General features: G+C 43.6%; 1 protein-coding gene across 2 annotated transcripts in view; it reads right to left on the bottom strand.

Moving 5' to 3' along the window:
- The window catches only part of eloa (elongin A), a 110,764-nt gene that overhangs the window by 60,358 nt on the left and 23,750 nt on the right, over positions 1 to 26,656 (bottom strand). For both annotated transcript variants that reach the window (XM_072501173.1, XM_072501174.1), the window contains exon 2: positions 10,072 to 10,128. In XM_072501173.1, the coding sequence (XP_072357274.1) occupies positions 10,072 to 10,128 (57 nt within the window). The remainder of the gene's footprint in view (positions 1 to 10,071; positions 10,129 to 26,656) is intronic.

The raw sequence follows: 26,656 nt of genomic DNA, 5'->3' as shown, positions 1-26,656 counted from the left end.
GAATATACTCAATGACTGAGCCTCCACAAGCCCTCTGGGGCACTGAGTGAAGAAATTCCTCTTCAGCTCAGTCCTAAATGACCAGCCCTTTATTCTGAGACTGTGTCCCCTGATTCCAGATACAGATTCCAGAACATCCTTCCTGCATCTACCCTGTTTATCCCTGTAAGAATTTTGTTAATTTGAATGAGATAATCTCTCATTCTTCAGAACTCCAGAGAATAAAAGGCCCATTCTATTCAATCGTTTCTCATAGGACAATCCCTCCACCCCAGGAATTAATTTAATGAACCTTCATTGTACACCCTCTATGGCGATCTTTCCTTAGACAAGGAGATCAAAACTGCACACAACACTCCAGGAACTATCTAACCAAGGCTGCATATAATTGCAGTAAGATATCTTTACTTCTATACCCAAATCCTTTTGCAATATGGACAAACATACCATTTGCCTTCTTAACTGCTTGCCAAAGCTGCATGTTAGCTTTCAGTGACTGATGTACAAGGTCACCCAAATTCTTTTGAAATTCAACGCTTCCCAATCTCTCACCATTTAAGAAATATTGTCTTTCTGTTCTTCCTACCAAATTGGATAACCTCACATTTCTCCACCTTGTATACCATCTGCCAAACTATTTTCCCGCTTGGTTAGCCTCTCCAAATCTCCTTGAAGTGTCTTTACATCCCCCTTATCACCCACACTTCCATCTAGTTTTGTGTCATCTGCAAACTTGGAAATATTACCATTAATCCCCACATCCAAATCATTGACATAGATTGTGAATAGCTGGGGCCCCAAGCACGGATATTACCCACTAGTCACAACATGCCAATCTGGAAATGACCCATTTAGTCCGACTGTTTTTTGTCCATTAACCAATTCTCAATCCATGCCTGTATATCCTCCCCAATTCCATGTGCTCTAATTTTGTTTACGGGTCTCACAAAAACAACGGGTTTGTTAAACATGAGTTCCAATTTTATAAATCCATATTGAGTTTGCCCAATTCTACCATTTTTTATTTTTTTTAAGTATCCTGTTATCACATCCTTTAATAGATTCTAGAATTTCTCTACTACTGATGTCAGGCTAACAGATCAGTAGCTCCCCATCTTCTCTCGCACTCCTTTCTTAAATAGTGGGTTACTGTTCCGATAGGGAGATGTCAGGAAACTGGATCAAAGATGTTATGGGCAATTTAGGGGATAACAGACTGAGGGTAAAACTGCTAGTACTGAGTCAGAGGTATACGCCCACACCTGGCTTGAGTTACATTGGCCCATTTAGATTTAAACTCATTAATGGGATTTAAACAGGATACCCCTCTTCAGCCGGGGTGATTCACTCAAGATTCATTGTCCTCCGGGACACTCTGATCTGACCAGCCATTAGCCCATTGCACAGTTTGATGGTGTCTTTTGTCTGTAAATTGGAGATTAGTTGCATATACATAGCATGGCCCTGTTCTTTTGTGTAAATGAGAGTGGGCAATCAAAAGCCCAGAGAGCGATGATGAGTTCCAAGTCTAGACACCCCAGGACAGAACTATTATTTGAAGGGCTGGACGGAGCTCAGAGAGAGAAAAAGATTCCTATTCGAACAGGTGGGGGCAGAAGGATTTGGAAAGCCACATGGAGAGGTCATGAAAAGCTGCCACAGAGACAGGCTTTCAAAAAAGGATCTGAAGGAGCTGCACTAACAGCAGGAATATGTTCTCTAAATGCAAATATCACTGCTGCCTGTGTCATGTGAGAGTACCTTTAAGACATGGATGTTTAAGCAATGTACCTTTAAGAAAAGTGATGTCAGCGAGTGGGTGGAGCTGAGGTCAGGTCAGCCATTTTGCAGTTTAGTTTCAGTTTAAAAAGCAGTATGTGTGTCTGTGTGTTTCCAGAGAGCTGCAAGTTTTAAAAACAGCTCGTGCGTGTCTGTGTTTTGCAGTGAGCTGTGATGTCTGCCATAAAAGACCATCTCTGGATCATTTGGATGATTTAAACTCATAATTGTAAAGTCTTTAACCTGATGTGATTTTGTTTAAAAGTGTTAAGTCTCTTGGAAGTTTGAAGGGATTATTTACTGTTGCAATATTTTCTGAGTTCTCTTTGAAGTAAGGGGTGTTAAGAGATCCAATATTTATTTAAAGATGTTAAGTTGAGTTCATGGAATAAACAGTATTTTGTGTTTAAAAACCCACATGTCTATAATTGTAATCCCACACCAAGGGAAAAAGCCACGTGTTAGGAAAAGCAACAAATCCATTAAAGGGAGAGGTTGGTTGAACTCCATGATACATTTTGGGGTTCTGAAAACGCCTCACCCATAACAATTGGGGCTCGAGGGGGATAAAAGTCTATCTATTGGATTGGCTTTTGTGAACTTAAAGACAGTGAAGGATTGTTGCTTTTCCGGTGTGGTATTTTAGTTTAAGTGGGGAGAGTGTTGTGAACAATGGCTCTTTCAGAGGCTCAGAAGTTTTTGGGGGTGGAGAGTGTTGCACGTAGTATCTTACGGACAGAAACGAAAAGCAGATTGTTAGATTTGGCAAGAACATTGTAGTTAACATTACCTGACAAAATGCGAAAAGATGAGGTAATTATGGCGGTGGTTAAGCATTTAAAGTTGCCTGAGATAGAGTTTGACTCATTGGAAATGGCAAAAATTCAGTTGCAAATTAAACAAATGGAACATCAGAAAGAATTAAAGGGGCTGGCATACGAGAGTGAGAGAGAGAAAAAAGAAAGGGAAAGAGAGGAAAAAGAAAAAGAGAGAGAGAGGAAAAAGAAAAGGAGAGAGAAGAAAGGAGAAAAGAAAAAATAGCCCTAGCTGAACAAAAAGAAAAAGAAAGGGAGATACAGATCAGGGAAAAAGATAAAGCGGGGGAGTTTGAACTTCAGAAAATGGCCATGAAACATGACAGTCAGTTAAAATTGGCAAACGTAAAGGGAAACGTACAGTTGGATGATAGTGATGAGGATAGTGAGAAAGAGCGTCATAGTCGAAGGCTTGGTGGGAATCTATTTAAATATGTCCAAGCATTGCCAAGGTTTGACGAGAAGGAAGTGGGAGCCTTTTTCATTTCATTTGAGAATGTAGCTAAACAATTGAAATGGCCACAGGACATGTGGGTGTTACTGATACAAACAAAGCTGGTAGGTAGAGCTAGTGAAGTGTTTGCATCACTACCGGAGGAGGTATCTGGAACGTATGAGGAGGTGAAGAAATCCATCTTAAGTGCATATGAGCTCGTGCCTGAAGCTTACAGACAAAGGTTTAGAAATTTAAGGAAAGAATTTGGTCAAACATACATGGAGTTTGAAAGGCTCAAACAGAGTAATTTTGAAAGGTGGATAAGGGCTTTGAAAATAGACCAAACGTATGAAGCTCTCGAGAAATTATACTTTTGGAGGAGTTTAAAAATTCAATTCCTGATGTAGTGAGAACTCATGTGGAAGAACAGAGGGTTAAAACTGCAAGATTAGCAGCAGAAATGTCAGATGATTATGAAACAGGGCTAAATCGCTGGCTTTGAAAGCAGACCAAGGCAGACCAGCAGCACGGTTCAATTCCCGTACCAGCCTCCCCGAACAGGCGGCGGAATGTGGCGACTAGGGGCTTTTCACAGTAACTTCATTTGAAGCCTACTTGTGACAATAAGCGATTTATTTCATTTCATTTCATTAAAGATTGGTTTCCGACATCAGTTTCAGCCGGTGAGGGATAGAAACTGGGGCGTTGAGAAATACTCAAGTGATAAAGGTAAAGGTGATCTGATGAAAGAGAGTGTACCTCAGATTAAAAAAGAAATCCAGGAGGGTGGAAAAGAAATGAAAAGTTTCAGATGTTTTCACTGTAATAAACTAGGCCATGTAAAGTCACAGTGTTGGTGGGTGAAGAAAAGCACTGGAAAGGCTGATGTGGTAAAACAGGATAAGACAATGGGATTTGTTAGAGTGGTAAAGGAAAGCCCAAGGGAAGTGAATGAGGTGCAAACGATTGTACAGTGTTCAAGAAGTAATTGTTAAGAAGGTGCCAGGTGTCTTTAAAGAATTTACTTGTGTGGGTAAAGTTTACTCATGCGTATCAGGAGGAGCAGGTAAAGAAGTTACAATTTTAAGAGATACAGAGGCTAGTCAATCTTTAATGGTAAGAGATGAGGAATTATGTAGTTTGGGAAGAATGTTGGCAGAAAAGGTGGTGATATGTGAAATTCAGGGTGAGAGGAGTAGCGTTCCATTATAAGGTAAGGTTGTAAAGTCCAGTGAAGAGTGGTGAAGTGGTAGTAGGAGTAATAGATAAACTATCTTGTCCAGGAATACAGTTTATCTTGGGTAATCATATAGCTGGATCGCAAGTGGGAGTGATGCCTACTGTGGTTGATAAACCATTGGAAAATCAGACAACTGAAGGGTTGGTGGAAGAATATTCTGGGATTTTTCCAGATTGTATAGTAACAAGGTCGCAAAGTCACAGGTTAAGACAAGAGGAGAAATCAAAGAGTGAAGATGAAGTTGAAGTGCAATTATCAGAAACGATTTTTGATCAGATGGTTGGAAAAGAACAAGAACAGGTGGAGGATGAGGCGGATATTTTTAGTTCAGGAAAATTGGCGGAGTTAGATGTAGATGTAGAAATAAAACAGATATATCAGAAAGCATATACGGAAGAGGGATCTGAGAGTATACCAGAGTGTTATTACCGTAAAAATGATGTCTTGATGAGAAAATGGAGACCTGTACATATGCAGGCGGATGAAAAGTGGGCAGAAGTTCATCAAATAGTATTGCCGGTAGGGTATAGAAAGGAAGTGTTGCGAGTTGCACATGAGGTACCAGTGGGAGGTCATTTGGGAATAAGGAAACTCAAGCTAAAATCCAGAAACATTTTTATTGGCCTGGACTACATAAAGATGTAGTTAAATTTTGTCAATCATGTCACACATGTCAAGTGATAGGGAAACCTCAAGCAGGGATAAAACCAGCACTCTTAATACCCATTCCAGCATTTGAGGAACCTTTTACAAGGGTCCTAATCGATTGTGTAGGACCGCTTCCTAAAACAAAAAGTGGGAATCAATATCTTATGACTGTAATGGATGTGTCTACTAGGTTTCCAGAGGCCATTCCAGTCCGTAATATTACAGGTAAAAGGATTGTGGAGGAGTTACTTAAATTCTTTACTAGATATGGACTACCCACAGAAATTCAATCGGATCAAGGATCAAATTTTACTTCAAAGTTATTCAAAGAAGTTATGGATAGCTTAGGAATAAAACAATTTAAATCAACTGCGTACCATCCAGAATCGCAGGGAGCGTTAGAAAGATGGCATCAGACATTAAAGACAATGTTGAGGGCGTATTGTCAAGATTATCCAGAGGATTGGGATAAAGGAATCCCATTCGTATTGTTTGCAATTAGGGATGCACCTAATGAGTCTACCAAATTTAGTCCTTTTGAACTAATTTTTGGTCATGAGGTAAGAGGACCACTTAAATTGATTAAGGAAAAATTGGTGGGTGAGAAATCGGAAATTACACTATTGGATTACGTGTCAAATTTTAGGGAACGATTAAATAGGGCAGGTGAATTGGTTAGACAACATTTGAAAGTTGCACAAAATGTAATGAAACGGGGAGCGGACAAGAAATCCAAAGTTCGTAGTTTTGCCAGTGGGGATAAAGTTTTAGTGTTGTTACCAGTGGTCAGGGAGACTTTAAAAGCTAGGTTTTGTGGACCGTATCAGATTGAAAGGAAATTAAGTGAGGTGAATTATGTGGTAAACACACCGGATAGAAGGAAGACTCACCGATTGTGTCATGAGAATATGCTTAAAAGGTACTTTGAAAGGGAAGGAGAGAAAAAGGAGGTTTTTATGATTCTAACTCAAAGTGACGAACCAAATCCAGATGACTGTGAATTTGACATACCTCAAGTTAAATTGGAAAATGAGGATGTTCTTGAAAATTGGGATGAATTGTTAAGTTACCTTCCAGAGGAAGGATGAACTGACCTGAAAGAGTTATTGATATCACATGGGCAAGTTTGGAGATATAAATAGGGAAGTACTAAAATGGCTATACATGATGTAGATGTGGGAAATGCTGTTCATATCAAACAACATCCATATATACTTAATCCTTTAAAATTGGCACAGGTTAACAGAGAGATTGAGAGTATGCTTAAAAATGGCATAATTGAAGTGGGTTGCAGCCAATGGAGCTCACCCATACTGATGGTACCTAAACCAGACGGTACCCAACGGTTGTGTGGGGACTATCGAAAGGTGAATGCAGTTACAAGAACGGACTCTTATCCTATCCCACGTTTGAATGATTGCATTGAGAAAGTGGGAAGTGGCTTTTATTTCCAACTTCCAGACATAAAGAGAGCATTTAAAACATCATATGGAGTTCTTCGATCGACTTCAGGTGGCGGGTTTGGTGATGAACCTAGCCGAAAGTAAATTTGGAGAAGCCCGAATCACTTTCCTTGCAGAGTTTCCGATGCCCTCAAGACGAAGGGAAATAATGTGATTTCTTAGCATGAGTGGATTTGATCGAACAGCTGTGCCAAAGTTTTGTATCGTGATTACTCCACTGATGGAATTGCTGAAGAAACATAAAAAAATTCAATGGACAGCGGACTTTCAACAGGCATTTGACTGCCTGAAAGCTGTGATCACCAATGTTCCTGTATTGGAGAATTGCAAGGGACTCTGTGGTCAGATTGAACTAAAGTATCTGATTCTAAAGAGAAATGCCGAGGAGTAGAGGAATGGATGGATCGTGCAGAGACTTTGTTCAAAGAGACTGTCAATCAAGAAGGATTTCGGTTGGAGGAAGAAGAACAAAGAAAAATGGACTATATTATTATACCTATTTGCATGCGTTGCTTTTTTTTAAAAACAAAAAGGTATATTTACTGTGTACATTTCTTAGCGGATGGTGCAAAAGTGAAAAATGAAACCATCTTGAAGTTGATGGATTATTTTTTTTCTTGGGGGGAGGTGTCATGTGAGAGTACCTTTAAGACATGGATGTTTAAGCAATGTATCTTTAAGAAAACAGTGATGTCAGAGAGTGGGTGGAGCCGAGGCCAGGTCAGCCATTTTGCAGTTTAGTTTTGCAGTTTAGTTTCAGTTTAACAAGCAGTGTGTGTGTCTGTGTGTTTCCAGAGAGCTGCAAGTTTTTAAAACAGCTTGTGTGTGTCTGTGTTTTGCAGTGAGCTGTGATGTCTGCCATAAAAGACCATCTCTGGATCATGTGGGTGATTTAAACTCATAATTGTAAAGCCTTTAACCTGATGTGATTTTGTTTAAAGGTTTTAAGTCTCTTGGAAGTTTGAAGGAACATTTTAAGGAATTATTTACTGTTGCAATATTTTCTGAGTTATCTTTGAAGTAAGGGGTGTTAAGAGGTCCAATGTTTATTTAAAATGTTAAGTTGAGTTCATGGAATAAACAGTGTTTTGTGTTTGAAAACCCACGTGTCCATAATTGTAATCTCACACCTAGGGAAAAAGCTGTGTGCTAGGAAAAGCAACAAATCCATTAAAGGGAGAGGTTGGTTGAACTCCATGAAACATTTTGGGGTTCTGAAAGCCCATAACACCTGCATAAGTGGAGTTGAGAGCTGTATGTTCATTTTACGTGCTGTTTAATGGTAATGTTATGGTTGAGGGATACATGCAAGCTGTTCTTGTTAGGTTTGAAGTTTAAACATTGTTTTGTTTGTAAAAAAAAAACAACCCCTATTTCTTATGCAATCACTCCTGGAGCGAATCGAACTTTCTGCACAGTCTTAAAAATTCCTGGTCCAGTATCTTAGCCATTGTTGGGATCTGGTCTAGCGTCCACAACATTACATTTACCACATTCCAATCTGTAGGAATCATTCCAGAGTCGATTGAACGGTGACGGTCATTGCATCTACCATCACTCCAGCCACCTCTTTCAACACTCTGGAATATAGATAATCAGGTCATGGAGATTTAGCTACTTTAAGTCTCATTAATTTCTTTCGTACTCTTTTTTTACTAAAATTAATATCCTGCAGTTTCTCATTTACATTAGTGGTTTGCTTCTCCATTATTTCTGGGGTGTTTTTAGTATTTTTCTCTATGAAAACAGACACAAAGTATTTGTCTCTGCCATTGTTTCTCTGCCATTTCCTTATTCCCCAAGTCTGCATGGAGTTCAGTTAGGTAGATGTCAGCCATAGTTTCAGTAACAGACCAGTAAGTACTATATTGTATTTGGTGCTCTCTGATGGCCCAACATTAGTTCTCGATTCTGAGTACACTGTAGGTGATGATATGTGCGATGGCATTATAGAAACAACTTTAAGAATGGGTTCAGATACAGAAATTACAATCTGGAAAGAGAGATCAGTATTTTCATTGTTTGGAGATATGTTTTTGTCATATGTTGTCAGTTGTATTCTTATCCTTCAATTAGATATGCTATCCTGGACTCCTTTGAGTAATAAATATGCAAAACAATAGTTGTTTTAGATGCATAATCAAAGCAGCATTTTATCTTCAGGGAAGATGATAAACTCTACTCTCAAGATCTCATGCAATCTCCCCAGATGTTTACATGATACTCAACTGAACAGTACAGATCAGGATACGCTTCCCAGGTTGGTTTTTCAGGTACCTGCTAATCTCAGACAGGGGCAGCAATGAGAGCACTACAACTAGCTTTGATTTTTGGAAAGGTACATTAGCCATAATTCTCATTACTAATCCAGCAATTTATTAAGAATAAGAACACATGGAATTTCAGGTGAGAACAGGATTAGTTGTGTCTGCCACGTGCTTCTGTAATTGAATATCCTGCCTGTATCAGTGTTAGTACATAAGCAGTCATTTGAAGAAGGTATAAGGAATAGGGGCAACCAATATACATGGCACCTCGATCTAGCAAGTAGTTAAAAACACCTTCAGAAGCAGTGGGAAGAAAGCTAGTTGAGAAAAATGGAAAGAAAAAGGAAAATAGTGATTATGACAGCCATAGCAAGTATTTTATTAGACATCACAAACTATATCTACAACAATAATTTGGAGATTTTTTTTTATTCCTACCATATCCAATTAAAAGATGGATATTGCAAGTTCAAACAGGACTCTGACAATTACAGCGCTTGTTGGTTATTATTAATGTATCGCTACATAACATTTTCTTTAAAAATCATATATGCAATATAATGTGTCATGTTATATCGTTATTGCCTCCTTGCTGAATTAGCAAATGGGGATAGAATCTTTGATGTGTTTATTTGAATAGTTTCAACATTTGTCTTTAACAGATGCAATTTTCACTAGCAAAGTTAAAAACTATTTTTTTCAATAAACAACTTTGATTCTTTTCATAAAAGCAGCAAGTCTGCATCTGAAGTAGGTTTGACCCTCAATACAGCGAACCAGTTACGTCTTTCTTGCAGGTTTTTCGAACACTAATAGCATAGCCTTCAATTTGCAACAGTCAGGCCTCTAGCACTCATTATTATGAAGTAAATTGGACAGCGACTTCCAACATCCGTACACACAAATAAAATGCAAAAGTCCACTGTCCGAGATACCCATGCCTCCACAGAGTAAACTATAACAGAACCTTTCTGATAGACTCGGTGCTGAAATCAATGCAAGGAATGAAACAGAGTGCTTGCCCAGTACCTCTCCACTATAGAAAGTCTCCACTCAAAAACCACATGGACTTTGTAAGCAGCTATCAGTAAGGTGAACAGTGAGTGCTGTTCTACTGCCAGTAACTGCAAAATCCAGATCATCGCATTTAACCTACAAGTGTAGTTTCATTTACTTACAGAAATTCTGAAAAAATGATTTTACATTTGCGTAAGTAAGTGATTGTACAAACAAAGATCCACTAATTAACTTCCAGAACAAAGGATGGAACGAGTTCTTTGTATTTTATAATTAATAATTGGAAAATACGAAATTAGATTGGAGCTATCTTGTGACCAACATTGTCTTCTGCTCCCTAAGCCATCACCACCACTTCTTCCTCCCACCCAAAAAAAAAATCAAAAGTCAAAAGATCGTAACTTACTGCTAAAATATCCACAGTGATAGGAAGTTCATTCAAACGCTTTAAGGTCTTCAGGATCTAGTCCAAAACAAAAGTTGAAAACATTAAGTCTCAAGAGTATCCTATTTTTCATGCACCACATATCTGGGTATTACTATAATTTGATTATACCATCAAAATATATCCCAAAATAATCAAAATCTCTATCTTAGCGCAGCGTAAATGAGACAATGAAGTTTGAAAACAAGCCAATAAGCAACAGTGAAAATGTGGGACTACTGACAGCTAGTGTGAGAATTGTCTATTTTCATATTGTTGCCAGGCTCCACAAACAACTGCAGTCTTCCAGGATTTTATACAAATGCCCATTCTACATGCCCCAGTCTGGAGTGACTACACCATCAGGATGATTTGCTATTTGTTTTGGAAACTACACGTTAAAGTTCATGGAATGAAAAATAAAATTCTCAAATCTAAATTAAAAAAACAAGAATACAAACCAATGATTCTGCTCTTTCTGAAGCAGTACAGTCTTAGTGAAAAAATAAAAGCTTGGTTGCACATTTTTTTTTTTTAAATCTCCCTCTGTTTTAAAAGCACATCTTTAGTCACAGAAAAACTTAACACCAAAGATAACCAAATACACAAGACGGATGAAATATTTCTCAATCATAGGGCATTAAAGGTGACTGCTTTTTCTGGATTTATTATTCATCCTTGTAATATCAACAGTGTGTCTACACCCTATTTATAGAATACCAAAACAAAAACATATTTCATTAGACATCAGCTGTGGCTCACTGGTAGAGCTCACACCTCTGGGCTAGTCCATTCAAGTCCAATTCTACAGTCTCGAGAACATACATTTCAGTGGCAGACTGAGAGAGTGTTGGGCGGAATTCTCTGATATTGGGGCTATGTCCCCACGCCCCCTTGCAAATGGGCGCGAAACACTCTGGACTTTCCTGGAGAAAATCCACAGTGATTCTCCATTTTGAAGGGCCCCGGAGTAGTCCTTGCAGCTCTGGCTGCCAATACGGGGCCCTGCACTTCCGGCCTCGGGTCCGCGCATGCGCGCGGTGGATGCCTGCGGCGGTGGCCCTGCGCAACATGGCGGACCCACACAGCAGGCTGGCCCCGACAATATAGGCCCCACCCCCAGATTGCACGCCCCCGCCGATCGGTGGCCCCAATCAAGGGTCTGACGCCCTATTCTCCGCCCCACGACGAGCGCAATTGCGGCGTGGAGGCTCGGAGAATCCCGCCCATAGTCTTTTGGATGGGATATTAAATTGAGGCCCTGTCAGGCTGTTCTGGTGAAAGAACCCATGTCACAGGGACAATTTGGGATGAGTAATAAGTCCTGGCCAAGACAGCTACACCTACATCTGTGAATGAATTTTTAAAAACATCGATTGAAAGAAGAGCAGGGAAGTTTTTCCTCCGTGTCCTTTCTAATATTTATCCCGCCATCAATATCACAAAAAGAGATTCATCTTATTGTTATGTGTGGGACCTTGCTGTGCACAAATTGGTTGCTGCGTTTTCTACATAACTGGGGCTACATTTCAAAATTGATTTGGAACATCCAGAGGTCGTCAAAGGTGCAAGCTCTTTAGTTTTATTTAAAGTATTCCTAGCACAAACATGCTCGTGTAAACCTTGTTGAATAGCACACTGATTCTCATACTGACTGTTTAAATAAAATAGTTAGCATGGTGATGTTGGGTTATGGAAGAACAAAGTACTAGTGGTAGGAACAGGCAGGTCCTCCACTTAACTCAGTTAACACTTCAGCCATGCTGCTGTGGGAAAGCACTGAGCAAAAGATGGAAGAAGGGTTATTACCAGACAATTCTCCCCTCACCCGGTTTAAGAATTCGATGGAGAAAAACTCATTTACAGTAAAGAATTGGAAAAAATAAGTCACCTCAATAGTTACTTTCATTCGCAGAAGAGTTTGCAAGTGCTGCAATATAAGTATGTAAAAGGACTCAAACCAGTGGACCAGACTTTACGCTAGAATCAGCAATGAAGATAATTTGTAGAAATGTGAAAACAATAACTAGTAACTGCACATGCACAGAAATTGGGAAGCTGAATCCAAGGTTCCCTGTTCCTCCAAAAGTGATATCTTAATAGCAGTGACCAAGATTCTCTGGCCTCCCTGCATCGTGTTTCTCAGTGGCGGGAGGTGGCCCACTGTTGACTGGTGGCGGGATCTTCTAGTCCCGCTGCTGTCAATGGAATTTCCCATTGAATCCACCCCACATTGCCAGGAAACTCGTGGCAGGGGTGCGCCATCAGCGGCTCTGGAAGATAGCGCCAGCGTGAACGGCTGGGAGATCACGCCCATGATCTCACAGGTATTCAACACTGAGTGGTGTAAAGTTGCTGTATTTGTCTGTTAAATATGAACTAGACTCAACTGACAGGTTACATTTTGTACACTCCAAAGTACACTTTAATGGGATGCAATATAAATTAATGCCAAACAACTCCATCTTTTAAACATTTTCTTTCCGCCTCTTATCCCTCACTCTTTCTTTCGCTCTCTTTATTTTGTTTTCTATTCCTGATTGGACATTCCATAATCATTAATGAGCAGTGTAGAGTCCAAACCAGAAAGTTTTGGTTAGAATATCAAATTCAACATTATTAGTTAAGGATGTATAATGTTGCTTGTCCCATTCTCACAAGTCCCATGTGCCCTGTAGCGCAACTCTACTTTTTGGTTTTCAATATAGTGCAAGTGTAAAGTTCCACAGAGGCTGTTTAGCACAGGGCTAAATCGCTGGCTTTGAAAGCAGACCAAGGCAGGCCAGCAGCACGGATCAATTCCCGTAACAGCCTCCCCGAACAGGCGCCGGAATGTGGCGACTGGGGGCTTTTCACAGTAACTTCATTTGAAGCCTACTTGTGACAATAAGCGATTTTCGATTTCGATCAATTGACGTGGGCAGTTAGTATGCAGACAGGGAATATAGGCACCCAGAGTGCATACTTGGATGCAGTCCGGAAGAAGTAGACTAGGGCCAGGAAAGAATTCAAGAAGTAGATAAAGTGTGTTCAAAAGCCTCAAAGATTAAAGAATAGGATGGGAGGCTGTAGATACGACACATGGAGGTTTTGGGGAGCATGCCTATGTTCGACAAACAGAGTTAACAGTATGTGGGAGATGGCAATTAATAGTTTTTTTTAAAGTTACCTTCAGGCATTACAAGTTGTGAACAGGAAGCAACAGTGCAACAATAGGAAGTGCAAGCTCCCACGGTAATGAAAATATTTTCACAGATTTTAGCACATCATTTTCACCAACCAAGCCAAAGTGCTGATTCATGTTTTAAATTCATTAATGGGATGTTAATGTTGCTGGCAGGTTCAGTATTTGTTTCCCATCCCTAATTGCTCTTGAGGTGGTGGTGGTGAGTAACCTTCTTGAATCATTGCAGTCCATTTTAGTGTAGGTGTACCCACAATGATGTTAGGAAAGAGTTCCAGGTTTTTAACTCAGCGACAGTAAAGGATCAGCAATATAGTTCTACGTCAGGATGGTGTGTGTGCGTGTGGTGGTGGTGGGGGGGGGGGGGGGGGGGGGGGGGGGGGTGTTCCCTTGCATCTGCTTCCCTTGTCCTTCTCCAGTTACCGGTTTGGAATGTGCTAAGGAGGCTTACCAAGTTGCTGCAGTGCATCTTGTACATGGTACACGCTGTGTACACGCTGTATCAATTGCGCACTGACATTCAAAGGACTGAATGTTTAAAATGATAGATGGGGTGCTGGTTTGTTTTGTATGATATTGAGCTTCACAAGTGCTGTTGGAGCTGCACACATCCAGGCATTTGGAAAATATTCCATCTTGCAGACAGTGGACTCTTATTGGGCAGTCAGGAGGTGCGCTACTCACTGCTAGAACTCTAGCCTCTGATCTGCCCTTGGAGCCACAGTATTTATATGGCTAGTTCAGTGTCTGGTCAATGGTAACTCCCAGGGGGCAACATGGTGGCACAGTGGTTAGCACTGCTGCCTCATGGCGCCAAGGTTCCAGGTTCGATCCCGGCTCTGGATCACTGTCCATGTGGAGCTTGCACATTCTCCCCGAGTTTGCTTGGGTTTCGCCCCCACAAACCAAAGATATGCAGGGTAGGTGAATTGGCCATGCTAAAATTTTGCCCCTTAATTGGAAAAAATGAATTTTTAAAAATGGTAACTCCCAGTATGTTGATGGTGGGGAATTCAGTGATAGTAATGCCATTGAATCTCATGGGGTGAAGGTTAGATTCTCTGTTATTGGAGATGGTCATTGCCTGGTACTTGCATGGCATTTATCAGCCAATGCCCAAATGTTGTCCAGCTCTTGTAGCATGCAGATATGAACTGCTTCAGAATAGGAGGAGTTGTGAATGGTACAGAACACTCTGCAATCATTGAACATCCCCACTTCTGACATTATGACAGAGGGAGGTCATGCTGGATAGGATTCCACAGATGGCAGCTAATTTATGTTGGGCCCATTCAATGGATGTCAACTATTCCCTTGTAACATGGCCAATTGGCCATTCTTTGTGAGAGAGAATAGACAAGGAATATTAGGTCATTTCAACATGAGAAACAGCTTTCCTAGCCAGATTGTCACAGAGCTGCACTGTTTAGCAGGAGTGACCAGAAAGTGTTCAGAAACAATAATGAGGCTGATCATCTTTCTTTCACCCAGCAGCAGATCCCTCCCACAGTCAAAGATCTGTCCCTGGGATTAATCACAGGTATTTCCCAATCTGCACTTGTCAAACTGCACTGGGAACTGGATTAACTCTCAAAGTGATAGAGGGATTGTCATAGATTTTTCCAAATTAAACCATTGCCTTTTTTACTAAAAGAAAATTGCTCTTACTCTCCTCAGAGTTTTTAAAACAATCCCTTTTGTGTAATCCTTCTTCGGAGAATTAAAACACAAGAAAAACTTGCATTTATATCACAGTTTTCACAACCCCAGGATGTCCCGAAACTCTTTACAACCAATAAAGTTGTTTCGAGGTCTATTCACTATTGTAATGTAGGAATCTCACAGCCAATGTGCACACAGCAGTGTTGCACTAAACGAATGAGGCAATGGGCTGATAATCTCATTTCTAGTGACAGAGGCGGTAGGGCCAGGAGGTTCTGTGACACAGGTAGCGTCCCTATCTCTGGGCCAGAAGCTCCGGGTTCAAGTTCCACAACCGGATTGATGGCTATGGAAGATGTGTTCATAACGTGGCCAAACAGATTGCTCATCAGTCTGTAAATCCTTCCAACATGACTGATGGAAGCAGTAAGAGCAGAAGAGGTTCATGGCGAGCCATACTGCAAGAGGCAACGGCATACTACTGCAGTATTTTGCCAAGCATAATCATGGACCAATCCAATGGAAGTCCATGGCCGCCAACGCCCTCTTAGGGCATGGCACCTGAAGGAGGTTGTTGTAGGGTTAAACGTTGGCGATACCTACCCTGTTCGTTTTTGAATAGTGACATGGTATATTTTATCTTCAGTACTGCACTGATGTGCTCAGGTTTCTCAAGTGGGACTTGAATCCACAACCTTCTGACTCAAGAGGCATGAATGCTACCATTGAGCAGGGGCCCACACAATCATAAATCAAATACTTTGACTTGTCCAGACTGGATGACCAAAGGCTTCAACAGCTGTTTGTGTGCTGCAGGTGAGGCAACATGCTGCCACAAGGAGACTGTGTAAAAACTACAACAGGGCAAAAGCACAACTGCTCTGGTACCATATATGGCAAGCTGCTGATGTTCCTGCAGTGAACTTTGGAATGGCTGAACTTGCACTGACATCAGTTTCCATCTATGGGAATCTCACATTCAGTAGTGCTGATGCCAGTTATAAACAGCCACTCTGACATGGCACAGTTGCCTGAATGGCAAAAATAGCAACCACCTGACACTCTCATCATCTAAAGGGTGACAAACAGACACAATTCACCCATCCTTCCGATACTGTTGAGTTTTTAAAAAAATTAAGTATCAACAAAAACCAGTCGAGATGATTAGCGCATTAAAATACTGATATATGCCCCAACTGCAGTACACAAATCGTTGAATTGGATGCAAACTTAATTCCAAACATCATCAAATCTTACTGAAGGATTCAAATGGATAAAAATAAATTCTGTTCATTCCCCTTACTAAAAAGGCTGCCGCATCAAATCAATGTGAATAAATACAAGCGCAAGTCCTAGAATTCAAAATAAAAACATCAAATACGTGCTCAAAGCTACAAATTATGTTACACCATTAATGTAGAAAATCATCTTAAAATGCTTATGTCAAGAAACAACTATGCCTCGGGACTCAATAGCATGTTGAACCTTGAAACATTGAAAATAGTAATAATGGTAGATCACATTTTCGTTGAGTATTCTAACATCTAAGGTAGAAGTCTAAACCTTTGTTTATGTGTCACTGCCACTGATACATGTAACATCATGTTAACCTATGGCTGCTGCTATCCTGTCATACATGGGCCTTTCTAATCACCAATCCATAGAATTTTGATCAAAGCATATATCCCAGGGAATTCTTTGTGGTTACCAATGTAAATTCATTGCCCAATTTCAGCCCCCCAAAAAAGTGATTTTATGTATTTTTATTCTCTTCACAAATCCCTCGATAAAATTTTCAACTAACGTACACATCCTGGCAAGCAGACAGAGAGAGAAAAGAGGCATGGCTCTCCCTATCCTATGGGAAAGGCCTCTGCTTCACACCACCCACTGACAGGACAAACTGGATAGGAATACAAGGTAAGGAAAGTCAAGGGCACGGCATACACGTGGGTTGAGCTATTCCTCTTTTTTAAAATTTAGTGTACCCAATTAATTTTTTCCAATTAAGGAGCAATTTAGCGTGACCAATCCGCCTAGCCTGCACATCTTTGGGTTGTGGGGGTGAAACCCACGCAAACACGGGGAGAATATGCAAACTCGACACGGACAGTGACCCAGAGCCCGGATCGAACCTGGGACCTCGGCGCTGTGAGGCAGCAGGGCTAACCCACTGCCCCACCGTGCTGCCCTCAGGTTGAGCTATTCTGTCGTGTTAAGTGTTCCGATACACAAACGAACCAACACGGTTGTAAATGGTACAACTCTGTTTTGTTATTCTGTACAATAATAACGATTAACTTCTGGCTGTGGTTCGTACTTCACCAGTTAACCTGTGAACCCAGCCCTTGCACTATCTTAGTGAGGCACTCAGCACATGGTGTATGTCTGAGTGGCACGCTGTGAGCTCTGTGCTCTGAACTATCTCCTGTTAGAATGAGCGGGAACTGTGGTGTTCCCTGTTTTATAGTGCGTGTGCTCTCACTGGTGATTGGCTGTGATGTTGTGTGTGTGTTGGTTGGTCCATCTACCTGTCCAGTGTGTGTGTGATTACACCATGATATGTTAGTATGGATATCATGACATATTCCAATTGTAAAAATCTGATTTTAATACAGATTTGTAGTCTCTTCCACTTTTTGCAACAATTTTTTATTTTAAATGACCTTCAATAAGCTACAAAGTTGCAAACACTGTTTTGCCAAATGCAAACAATATTTCTCAAGTAATTACACAAAAAGAGTCCAACAGAACAGCTTAAATTATTTTTTTTGTCCTGTTAGGAGTGTATCTTTTGTGTATGGTTTTTAAAATAGTGATTCATGTCCAAAATGGATTTCAGCAATTGAATAGAAACTAAAAAGCCTACTCAATGACACACAGCTAGAGAATACACTTTGATCTATAGAACCCACTACTTGCATCCCTCCGGAATAGAGTAGATAAAAATGCAATTTGCTATTGTCGTGCTTGTGGATGCTCTTGATCTTTGTTCTTGCTGTTGCTGGCATAAGTATTTGTATGATGAACAATCACCCTGAGGTAACAGCATCACAAACAAGAGAGAGAGAGAATTTGCTGCTCATGGAGTACATCCGTTTCAGGAGCAAACCAGTCCATTGGGGTTACAGGAATCATAATCTCATCCACAATTCACCTACTAACCCTCGACCCACAGGCTGGAGAGATGACACTGAAAATTTAGAGCAAAGAAGACTGGACTTGGGCTTACGGACCATTCCACAAGTTCAATAGCTAAGGGATATGGAGCTTTTTTTAAAAAAAGCATAAAAACTATTACGTTATGAAGACAACGTCACAAATATTCTGTATAGGAAAAAAGCAGGCTGCCACTTGGACTGTCTGGCTATAACAAGTTTGCAGGCCGATTAGTTACAATAATGTTAAAACTGCTAATAGTTGACTTCCGGTGACGGCGGGCGGGAGGCAGCCGCGCGTTGGAGGGCTCCCGTTCGGGAACGGCTTGTCGGGGGTTAACGCCCGGTCCTAGGGCCAGCAAAGGCAGTAAAAGTCGGGAGACAGCACAGAGGAGGGGAATGTCGAAGACCAGCAAAAAAACGGCTGAAAGTCCATCGGGGAGTGGAAAGGTCACCGTGGGGTCAGTAAAGAAAATGGAGGCTGGAGCACCAGGGGAGGCCGCATTGCTTACAGCTGAAGAAATAACTGAGGTGATGGCTGCAGAATTTGAAAGGCAGTTTGCGAAATGCATGGAGACGGTGAGGAAGGAGATGAGGGAGGTTTTGAGTGCGCTGGTGGAGGAGGCGATTTCCCCGGTGACGACGGCGGTGGCGAGCGCAGTGGCGGAGGTGCGAGAGCAAGGGGAGGCGCTGAAGGAAGTGGAGGAGACGGTATTGCAGCACGGTGATCAACTTGCCTCGATGGGGAAGGAGATGCGGAAGGTGATGGACATTAACAAGGATCTGCGAGGAAAAATGGAAGACCTGGAAAACAGATCCAGGTGACAGAATTTGAGGATTGTGGGGCTGCCCGAAGGAGTTGAAGGACCGAAGCCGACTGAGTATTTTGCCGCGATGCTGGCAAAACTATTGGGGGAGGGGGAGGATCCCTCCCGATATGAACTGGATCGGGCTCATCGGTCGTGGAGGCCTGTACCAAAGGCGAGTGAGCCGCCAAGGGCAGTGACTCTGTGCTTCCGTAGGTACAGTGTGAAGGAGAAGGTCCTGAGCTGGGCCAAGCAGAAGCGGGTGGTGCAGTGGGCTGGAGCTGGTATACATGTATACCAGGACTTTACGGTGGAGCTGGAGAGGAGGCGGGCTGCCTTCAACTGGGTGAAGAGGGCACTGTACATTAGCAAGGTGCAGTGTGGCATTGTATATCCAGCGAAGCTGAGGGTGACTTATAAGCTCAGGGACTTTTATTTTGGAAGGGCGGAAGCAGTGGAGGAGTTAGGCAGAAGGACCGTGGCAGAACTGACAATTTGAGAAATGGCCATGTGCCGATGTAACCTCATGACTGTATTTTCTTCTTTTTTGTTTCACTGCATGCGGGTGTAGGGGCTAAAGGAGCCAATGTTGTATATATTTGGACAAGGGAAGGGATGAGACTTTCACTCGAAATGAGGGCTCTTTGGGTGTAGGTGGATATGCGGGGTTTGTGTGCTAAAAGGGGATCTCTGGGCTTTCCTAGGGCCGGGCAAGGGGGAAAGGGACCCGGGCGGGGGCCTCCATGCTGGCCGGTTTAAGCCGGCCAGTGAACGGGAGTGAGGTGGGGGGAGGGGCTGCGGCCATCGGAGCCTGGCAGAACAGGGTCCGAGTGGTCTAGCCGGGGTGGAAAGTTTGGGGGGGGGGGGGGGGAGGAACAGAGGTTGGGAGGAGGAGTTTTACAAGAGGCAGTGGACGGGAGGAGCTGGAGACTTTGGGGGGGGGGGGGGGGGGGGTGTACAACTCTTGGGTATCATGTACGGTACTCTTTCAGAGGCTGGATGGCGTTGAGTGTAGGAGGGGAGGGGGGAGTGGACTCTATAGGTCAATGGTGACCATTGGGCGGTCCCAGACTCCTTTTTCTTTTTCTCCTTTGTTTTCTGTTTCCACCGTGGGAGGGTTTGGTTTATTGGATACATATATTGACAGGATGGGCCGTTGTTTGGGGTGGTGGGAGGATGGGATCATTGGTATTGTTAAGGGGATTGATTTTGTATTTGTTACCATTTACTGTTTGTGGGTGGGGTGTAAATTTTTGAAGGAAAATGTGAAAAGGTAGAATAAAAAAAAAATTTAAAAAATAAAAATAAAAAAGTCCAATAAAAACTGCTAATAGTTTGGTAATCTGATTTTTTTCTACTTTTATTGCATGGGGAAAATATCCTTTCAAAATACATCAATCTTCAGTTTATCATACAAACGTCATACCATTGCTGACTGAGAGAGGTAAAACAGTTTTTTTTAAAAAGTGTTTATGTACCAGAGCTGATAGAACTACTGATTTAAAAAAAAAAAATATAGGTTATTAAATCTTTTTTTCCATTTCAGGGGCAATTTAGTGTGGCCAATCCAGCTACTCTGCACATCTTTAGGTTGTGGGGTGAGACCCACGCAGATACAGGAGAATGTGCAAACTCCACACAGACAGTAACCCAGGTCCGAGATCGGACACAGGTCCGAGATCGGACCCGGGTCCTCAGCGCTGTGAGGCAGCAGTACTAACCACTGCACCACCGTGCCGCTGTTACTGAGTTTTTTAAAAAGTTGTCAAAAAGCTGACTGTTGTACGTACTTTGCCTGTCTTTTTGCAAATCATTTTGTTTGTTAAATCAATTGCGACCATACCTTTGGCTGTGTAATGCATTAACATCCTATTTTCCACCATTTGAATTCACAAGAGAGTGGATGATTGAGCAGCATGGATGCTCATCAATAAATACTTTATTGGACACTGAGATGATTTACTTATGGAAACGGAGAAAACATAGAATATAGACTATTCGGCCCTTCGAGCCTGTTTTACTATTCATTATGATCATGGCTGATAATCCAACTCAGTAACCTGATCCCGCTTTCCCCTATATCTTTTAATCCTTCTTCCCCCCCCCCCATCCCCAAGAGATATATCTAACTCCTTGAAAACATGCAATGTTTTGGCCTCAACTGCTTTCTGTGGCAGCAAATTCCACTAGCTCACCACTCTCTGGGTGGAGACATTTTTCCTCATCTCAGTCCTAAATAGTTTATCCCTGGGTCCTTCGACTGAAAAAATAATTTACAGGATGTGGGCATCGCTGGCTAGGCCAGCACTTATTGCCTATATCACCAATTGCCCCATGAGAAGATGAGCCACTGTAGTTCATGTGGTGTAGCTGCACCCACACTGCTCTCAGGGAGTTCCAGGATTTTGACCCAGCGACAGGTCATTAAACTTTTAATTCCAAATTTTGATTGGATTCAAATTTCACCATCCGCTTTGGTGGGTTTTGAACCCGGAATCCAGAACATTACCCTGCGTCTCTGGATTACTAGTCCAGTGGTAATCCGAGCAGGCCAACACTTTACCCTTTATGGAAACTGTTATCAAGCATGAAATAAAGGAATTGAGGGGGAAAAGCCTGATCTGTAAAAGAGTTTTTTATGTTTGCAGTAGATTTCCCAGTCATTTTACAGTAGTGGAAAGATTTTTGAGAAACCACAGCAGAGTATACATTCCCAGTACTGTTCAAGGACTGAGTTAACATGTGCTGTTGAAAGGCACCAGATTAAATTTATAGATTTTTACTGCAATTTTTTCTTCTTTTTTTTTTAAAACATAGCACACAGCTTTTCTTAGATAGTGAAAAGTATGTTCAAAGAACATCACTTCCAAGTACTCACACACTAAATCAAAGGATTAATATAGATGTAAAGCCAAACCATGTTAGTAGCTCATAATTGTGTTCAATTTAGGGCGACATGTGGTGCAGTGGATAGCACTGGGACTGCGGCACTGAGGACCCGGATTCGAATCCCGGCCCTGGGTCACTGTCCGTGTGGAGTTTGCACATTCTCCCCATGTCTGCATAGGTTTCACCCCCACAACCCAAAGATGTGCTGGTTAGGTGGATTGGCCATGCTAAATTGCCCCTTAATTGGAAAAAGAAAAATAATTGGCTACCCTAAATTTTAAAAAAAGATACATATTGTGTTCAATTTACATAGCAAATCAAGAACAGAACAGCCTTTGTTCTCTGGGGAAAATTAAAGGCTAAGATATGAACATCAAAACCATAATTCAAAGAAACTCTCTGCTAATGCCACAATCCACTCATCAATAGGGCATTAAGAGCAGACAGGAAGCGTGTATAAAAGGACAGAAAAGAGCCAACATGAAGCTTTCAAAATAGCAATGGTTCAACACATGTCATGTCACAGCCCAAGATAGCTCCTGCACTCAAGCTAGCAGGAGGGAGGTCACAATTGAAGTAAGACTTGAGAAATAGAACATTTCTCGTGAAAACTAACAAGGTGACCTGATAAATGTCTTCAAGGTCATGAAGGGTTGTGACAAGGTGCATTAGGAATATATTGTTTTCACAGGCCACTAAGTATTGTAATAAGAGAGCACAAATTTTAAAATCACAAAAAGAATTGACGGTTACACAGAAATCTGCAGTTTCCAGTGTAAGCCATTAATGAAGCAGGTTAGCAAAGTATCAGGTTCAACCACCATAACCTCCTGTCTCACAGCCTAGACCTGGACAGAGGAACGGAAAGTGATACTTGAACATTTCTAATCGATACCTTCACATTGGCACGGGTGTGAAGAGAAAACAAATGATAACAAGCAACATATACCAGTGCAAAACAGTTACATACCAAGAACTAGGGATTCAATAAATCTTAGTTTATGTTTTGAGAACATGAAACCAATTTAATTATTAACAAGAGGTTAAATATTAACAGCATAGGACAGACTATAATGTGACATTCAAGTTCAGAACCCAGTAACAAATAACATTTACACTCAAGATTCTCCAGATAATAGTTGTTTGATGCAGCTTCAGCGATTCAAGGGGAAAAATTATCGGACAATAGAGGGCTGATTAATGAACAGTAGTCAGTCTTTGGAGATCACACCCTCTCAGCAGGGCACGGAAGTGTGCTTACAACTTGGCTTGGTTTTAACAAGGAAAAACTTGAAAGGAGAAATTTGACGAAATGAAATCAAAAGGATCTCCAATTTGGCAACCTCTGGAATCAGTAACAAACAAACCAAGTCCATGTAAAAGAATGATCTGATGGACCTCCGGTAGCGGCCATGACCTGCTAGGACACGCGAACGGCAGCCCCGCCGGGCTGGTGTTTCGGGCCGCTAAAAGGAGCGGCGGCGGCAATTGACAGGAGGGACCGGCGTGGGAACCGACGTGGGAACCGACGTGGGAGAGCCCCTCCTCCCCGCTGGTGCATGGAGAGGACAGGAGCGGAGCCGGCAGATGAGCGAACCCGGGGAAGAAGGTCGAGAAGGTCCGGGAGGACAAAATGGCGGCCGGAGAAGATCGGGAGGTGTGGGCCCAGTGGGCCAGAGAACAGCAGGAGCTCCTTAAAAACTGCTTCATGGAGCTGAAAACGGAGATGCTGGCCTCCAGGGAAAGAATTGTGGTGACCCAGAAAGCGCAGGAGAAGGAGATCAAGGAGGCGAGGAGGAAGGTGGCGGAGAACGAAGAAGAGATCCTGGGCCTGGCGGTGAAAGTGGAGGCGCACGAGGCGCTCCATAAGAGATGGCAGGAGAGGCTGGATGACCTTGAGTGCAGGTCTCGGAGCCACAATCTGCGGATCCTGGGCCTTCCCGAAGGAGCGGAGGCGGCGGACGCGAGCACGTATGTGGCCACAATGCTGAGGACGCTGATGGGCGTGGGGGCCTTCCCGCGGCCCGTGGAGCTGGATGGGGCGCACAGGGTTCTCGCCAGAAAGCCGAGGGTAAACGAGCCACCGAGGGCGATGGTGATACGGTTTCAGCGCTTGGCAGAACGGGAGCAAGTCCTGCGGTGGGCGAAGAAAGTGCGGAGCAGTAAGTGGGAGAATGGCGAGATCCGAATTTACCAGGACCTGGGAGCTGAGCTGGCGAGGAGGCGTGCAGGTTTTAACTGGGCGAAGGCGGTCCTCCACAGTAAAGGGGTGAAGTTTGGGCTCCTGCACCCGGCGAGACGGTGGGTAACATACCAGGAGAGGCATCACTATTTTGATAACCCAGACGAGGCGTGGTCGTTCATCAGACAGGAGAAGCTGGACCTGAACTAAGGGACTGTTGTATGGGGGTGAAATGTGCGGGTGGGGAGGGACCGAGGGGAGGATGGCGGGTAAAGCATAAGTTTATGGGCATGTCTGTCCTAGTTTGGTTGGGGGTTTTGTTGTTTGTTCTGCTTGTTTTCCAGGTGTTCGGTGCTAGGGGGCGGGAAACACCCGGAACGGGCTGTCCGGTGCACGGGGGGAATAGGGTAGCCCAAATGAGACAACAAGTTAAGGGTTGGTATATCGAGGCGGGAGCGGCCAGGGTCAGCATGGGTGAGCTGACTCACGGATGCACAATGGGGGGGAAATCAGAGCTAAGCGGATGCTTGGCGGGGAGGGGGGGGGGGGGTTACGGGGGGTTTGGGGTGCTGCTTTGCTGACTGAACGGGAGCCATGTGAGGGGTATGGATGGAGAGTCGGGCGGGGAGCCGCCGGGAGGAGAGCTGGAGAAGGAGGCAGAGGAGTGGCCATTTTGGTCAGTAAACGAGTGGCGTTTGAGGCGACGAGCATCGTGGCGGACAAGGGGGGGCAGGTATATAATGGTGAGTGGCAAGCTGCAGGGGGCCCGGGTGGTGTTAGTGAATGTATATGCCCCGAACTGGGACGATGCGGACTTTATGAGGCGCGTGTTGGGTAGGATCCCGGACTTGGAGATAAGTCACCTGATAATGGGAGGGGACTTCAATACGGTCTTGGATCCGAGCTTGGACCGTTCCAAGTCCAAAACGGGAAAGAGGCCAGCGGCGGCCAGGGTCTTGTGGGAGTTCATGGGCCAGATGGGGGGAGTGGACCCCTGGAGGTTTACGCGGCCAAGGACGAAGGAGTTTTCCTTTTTCTCACATGTCCATAAAGTCTATTCGCGAATAGACTTCTTTATGTTGAGGAGGGCATTAATCCCGAAGGTGGAGGGGGTTGAATACTCGGCCATTGCGGTCTCGGACCATGCCCTGCACTGGGTGGACCTGCGACTGGGGGCGGAACGGGGTCAGCGCCCTCTCTGGCAACTGGAAGTGGGGCTGCTGGCGGACGAAGAGGTGTGCGGACGGATAAGGAGGAGTATTGAGAACTATATGGGAGCGAACAACACAGGAGAGGTGACGGTGGCAGTGGTTTGGGAGGCTCTGAAGGCGGTCGTTAGGGGAGAGTTCACCTCCATTAGGTCCCACAGAGTGAAGGAGAGGGCGGAGAGGGTGAGACTGGTGGGAGAGATGCTCAGGGTAGATAGGATGTACGCGGAAGCCCCAGAGGTGGGGCTGTTGAACGAGCGCCGAAATTACACGCGGAGTTTGACTTGCTGTCCACGGGGAAGGCGGAGGCGCAGCTGAGGAAAGCGAAGGGAGCAGGGTATGAGTATGGGGAGAAGGCGAGTAGGATGCTGGCGCACCAGCTGCACAGGAGGGAGGCGGCCAGAGAGATTGGGGGAGTGTGGGATAGGAAGGCAACATGGTGCTGAACCCAGAGAGGGTTAATTAAGTCTTCAGGGAGTTCTACGGGAGGTTATACAAGTCGGAACCCCCGGGAGGGAGAAGGGATGAGGCAGTTCATGGACCGGTTGAGATTCCCAAGGGTGGAAGCAGAGCGGGTGGAGGGACTGGGGGCCCCGATTGAGTTGGAGGAGGTAGTCAGGGGGCTGGCAGGCATGCAGATGGCAAGGCCCCGGGCCCGGATGGCTTCCCCGTAGAATTTTATAAGAAGTTCTCGGAGCTGCTGAGCCCGCTCCTGATGAGAACCTTCAATGAGGCAAAGGAGAAAGGGACCCTCCCTCCGATAATGTCGCAGGCATTGATCTCGCTCATCCTGAAGAAGGAGAAGGATCCGCTTCAGTGTGGGTCCTACAGTCCAATATCGCTCCTGAATGTGGATGCCAAGCTGTTGGCAACAATTCTGGCCACCAGAATAGAGGACTGTGTCCCGGGAGTGATTGGGGAGGACCAGACGGGTTTTGTTCAGGGCAGGCTGTTGCTAACTTTTGGTTGGCTCTGAAATCGTAATTTGCTCTGTTTGTTTAACCTTTGCTCTAGAGTCGCCAGGTATCTTTATGATACCGCCACGAGGTTCAAGTTCAAGTAATGATCAATAACTCAACACACCAATAGTAAGAAGCAAATCAAAACACATTTATTATACACAGTAAATCACTACTCATACATAAACTCTACTTTCTAGGCTACTCCTATCACTAACAGGCCTATACTTAGCTTCGGACTGGCCCACCAGGTCAGGGGAACAAATGGCCTTTCATTCAGGTCCTGAGTCTGCAGGATTCAAAAGCTGGTATGAACTGGTAGCTAGGAGCGCCTATCTCGTAGCGAGCGTTGACTTGAGACTTACTTGGATGATGGCAGAAAGGCAGGTCACTGTCAAGGGTTGGTTCGCATTTCTGAGTAACCCTGCCAAAGAAGAACGATTTGAACTTGGGGGCTTTACTTTATAGTCCCCAGGGGCTCCCCGCCCTTCGGGACGGACCCCGTACCTGGTTCCAAGT

This window comes from Scyliorhinus torazame, chromosome 1 (assembly GCF_047496885.1).
Source record: "Scyliorhinus torazame isolate Kashiwa2021f chromosome 1, sScyTor2.1, whole genome shotgun sequence".
In the NCBI taxonomy this organism is placed as follows: domain Eukaryota; kingdom Metazoa; phylum Chordata; class Chondrichthyes; order Carcharhiniformes; family Scyliorhinidae; genus Scyliorhinus; species Scyliorhinus torazame.
This window is presented reverse-complemented; position numbering and strand designations above follow the sequence as displayed.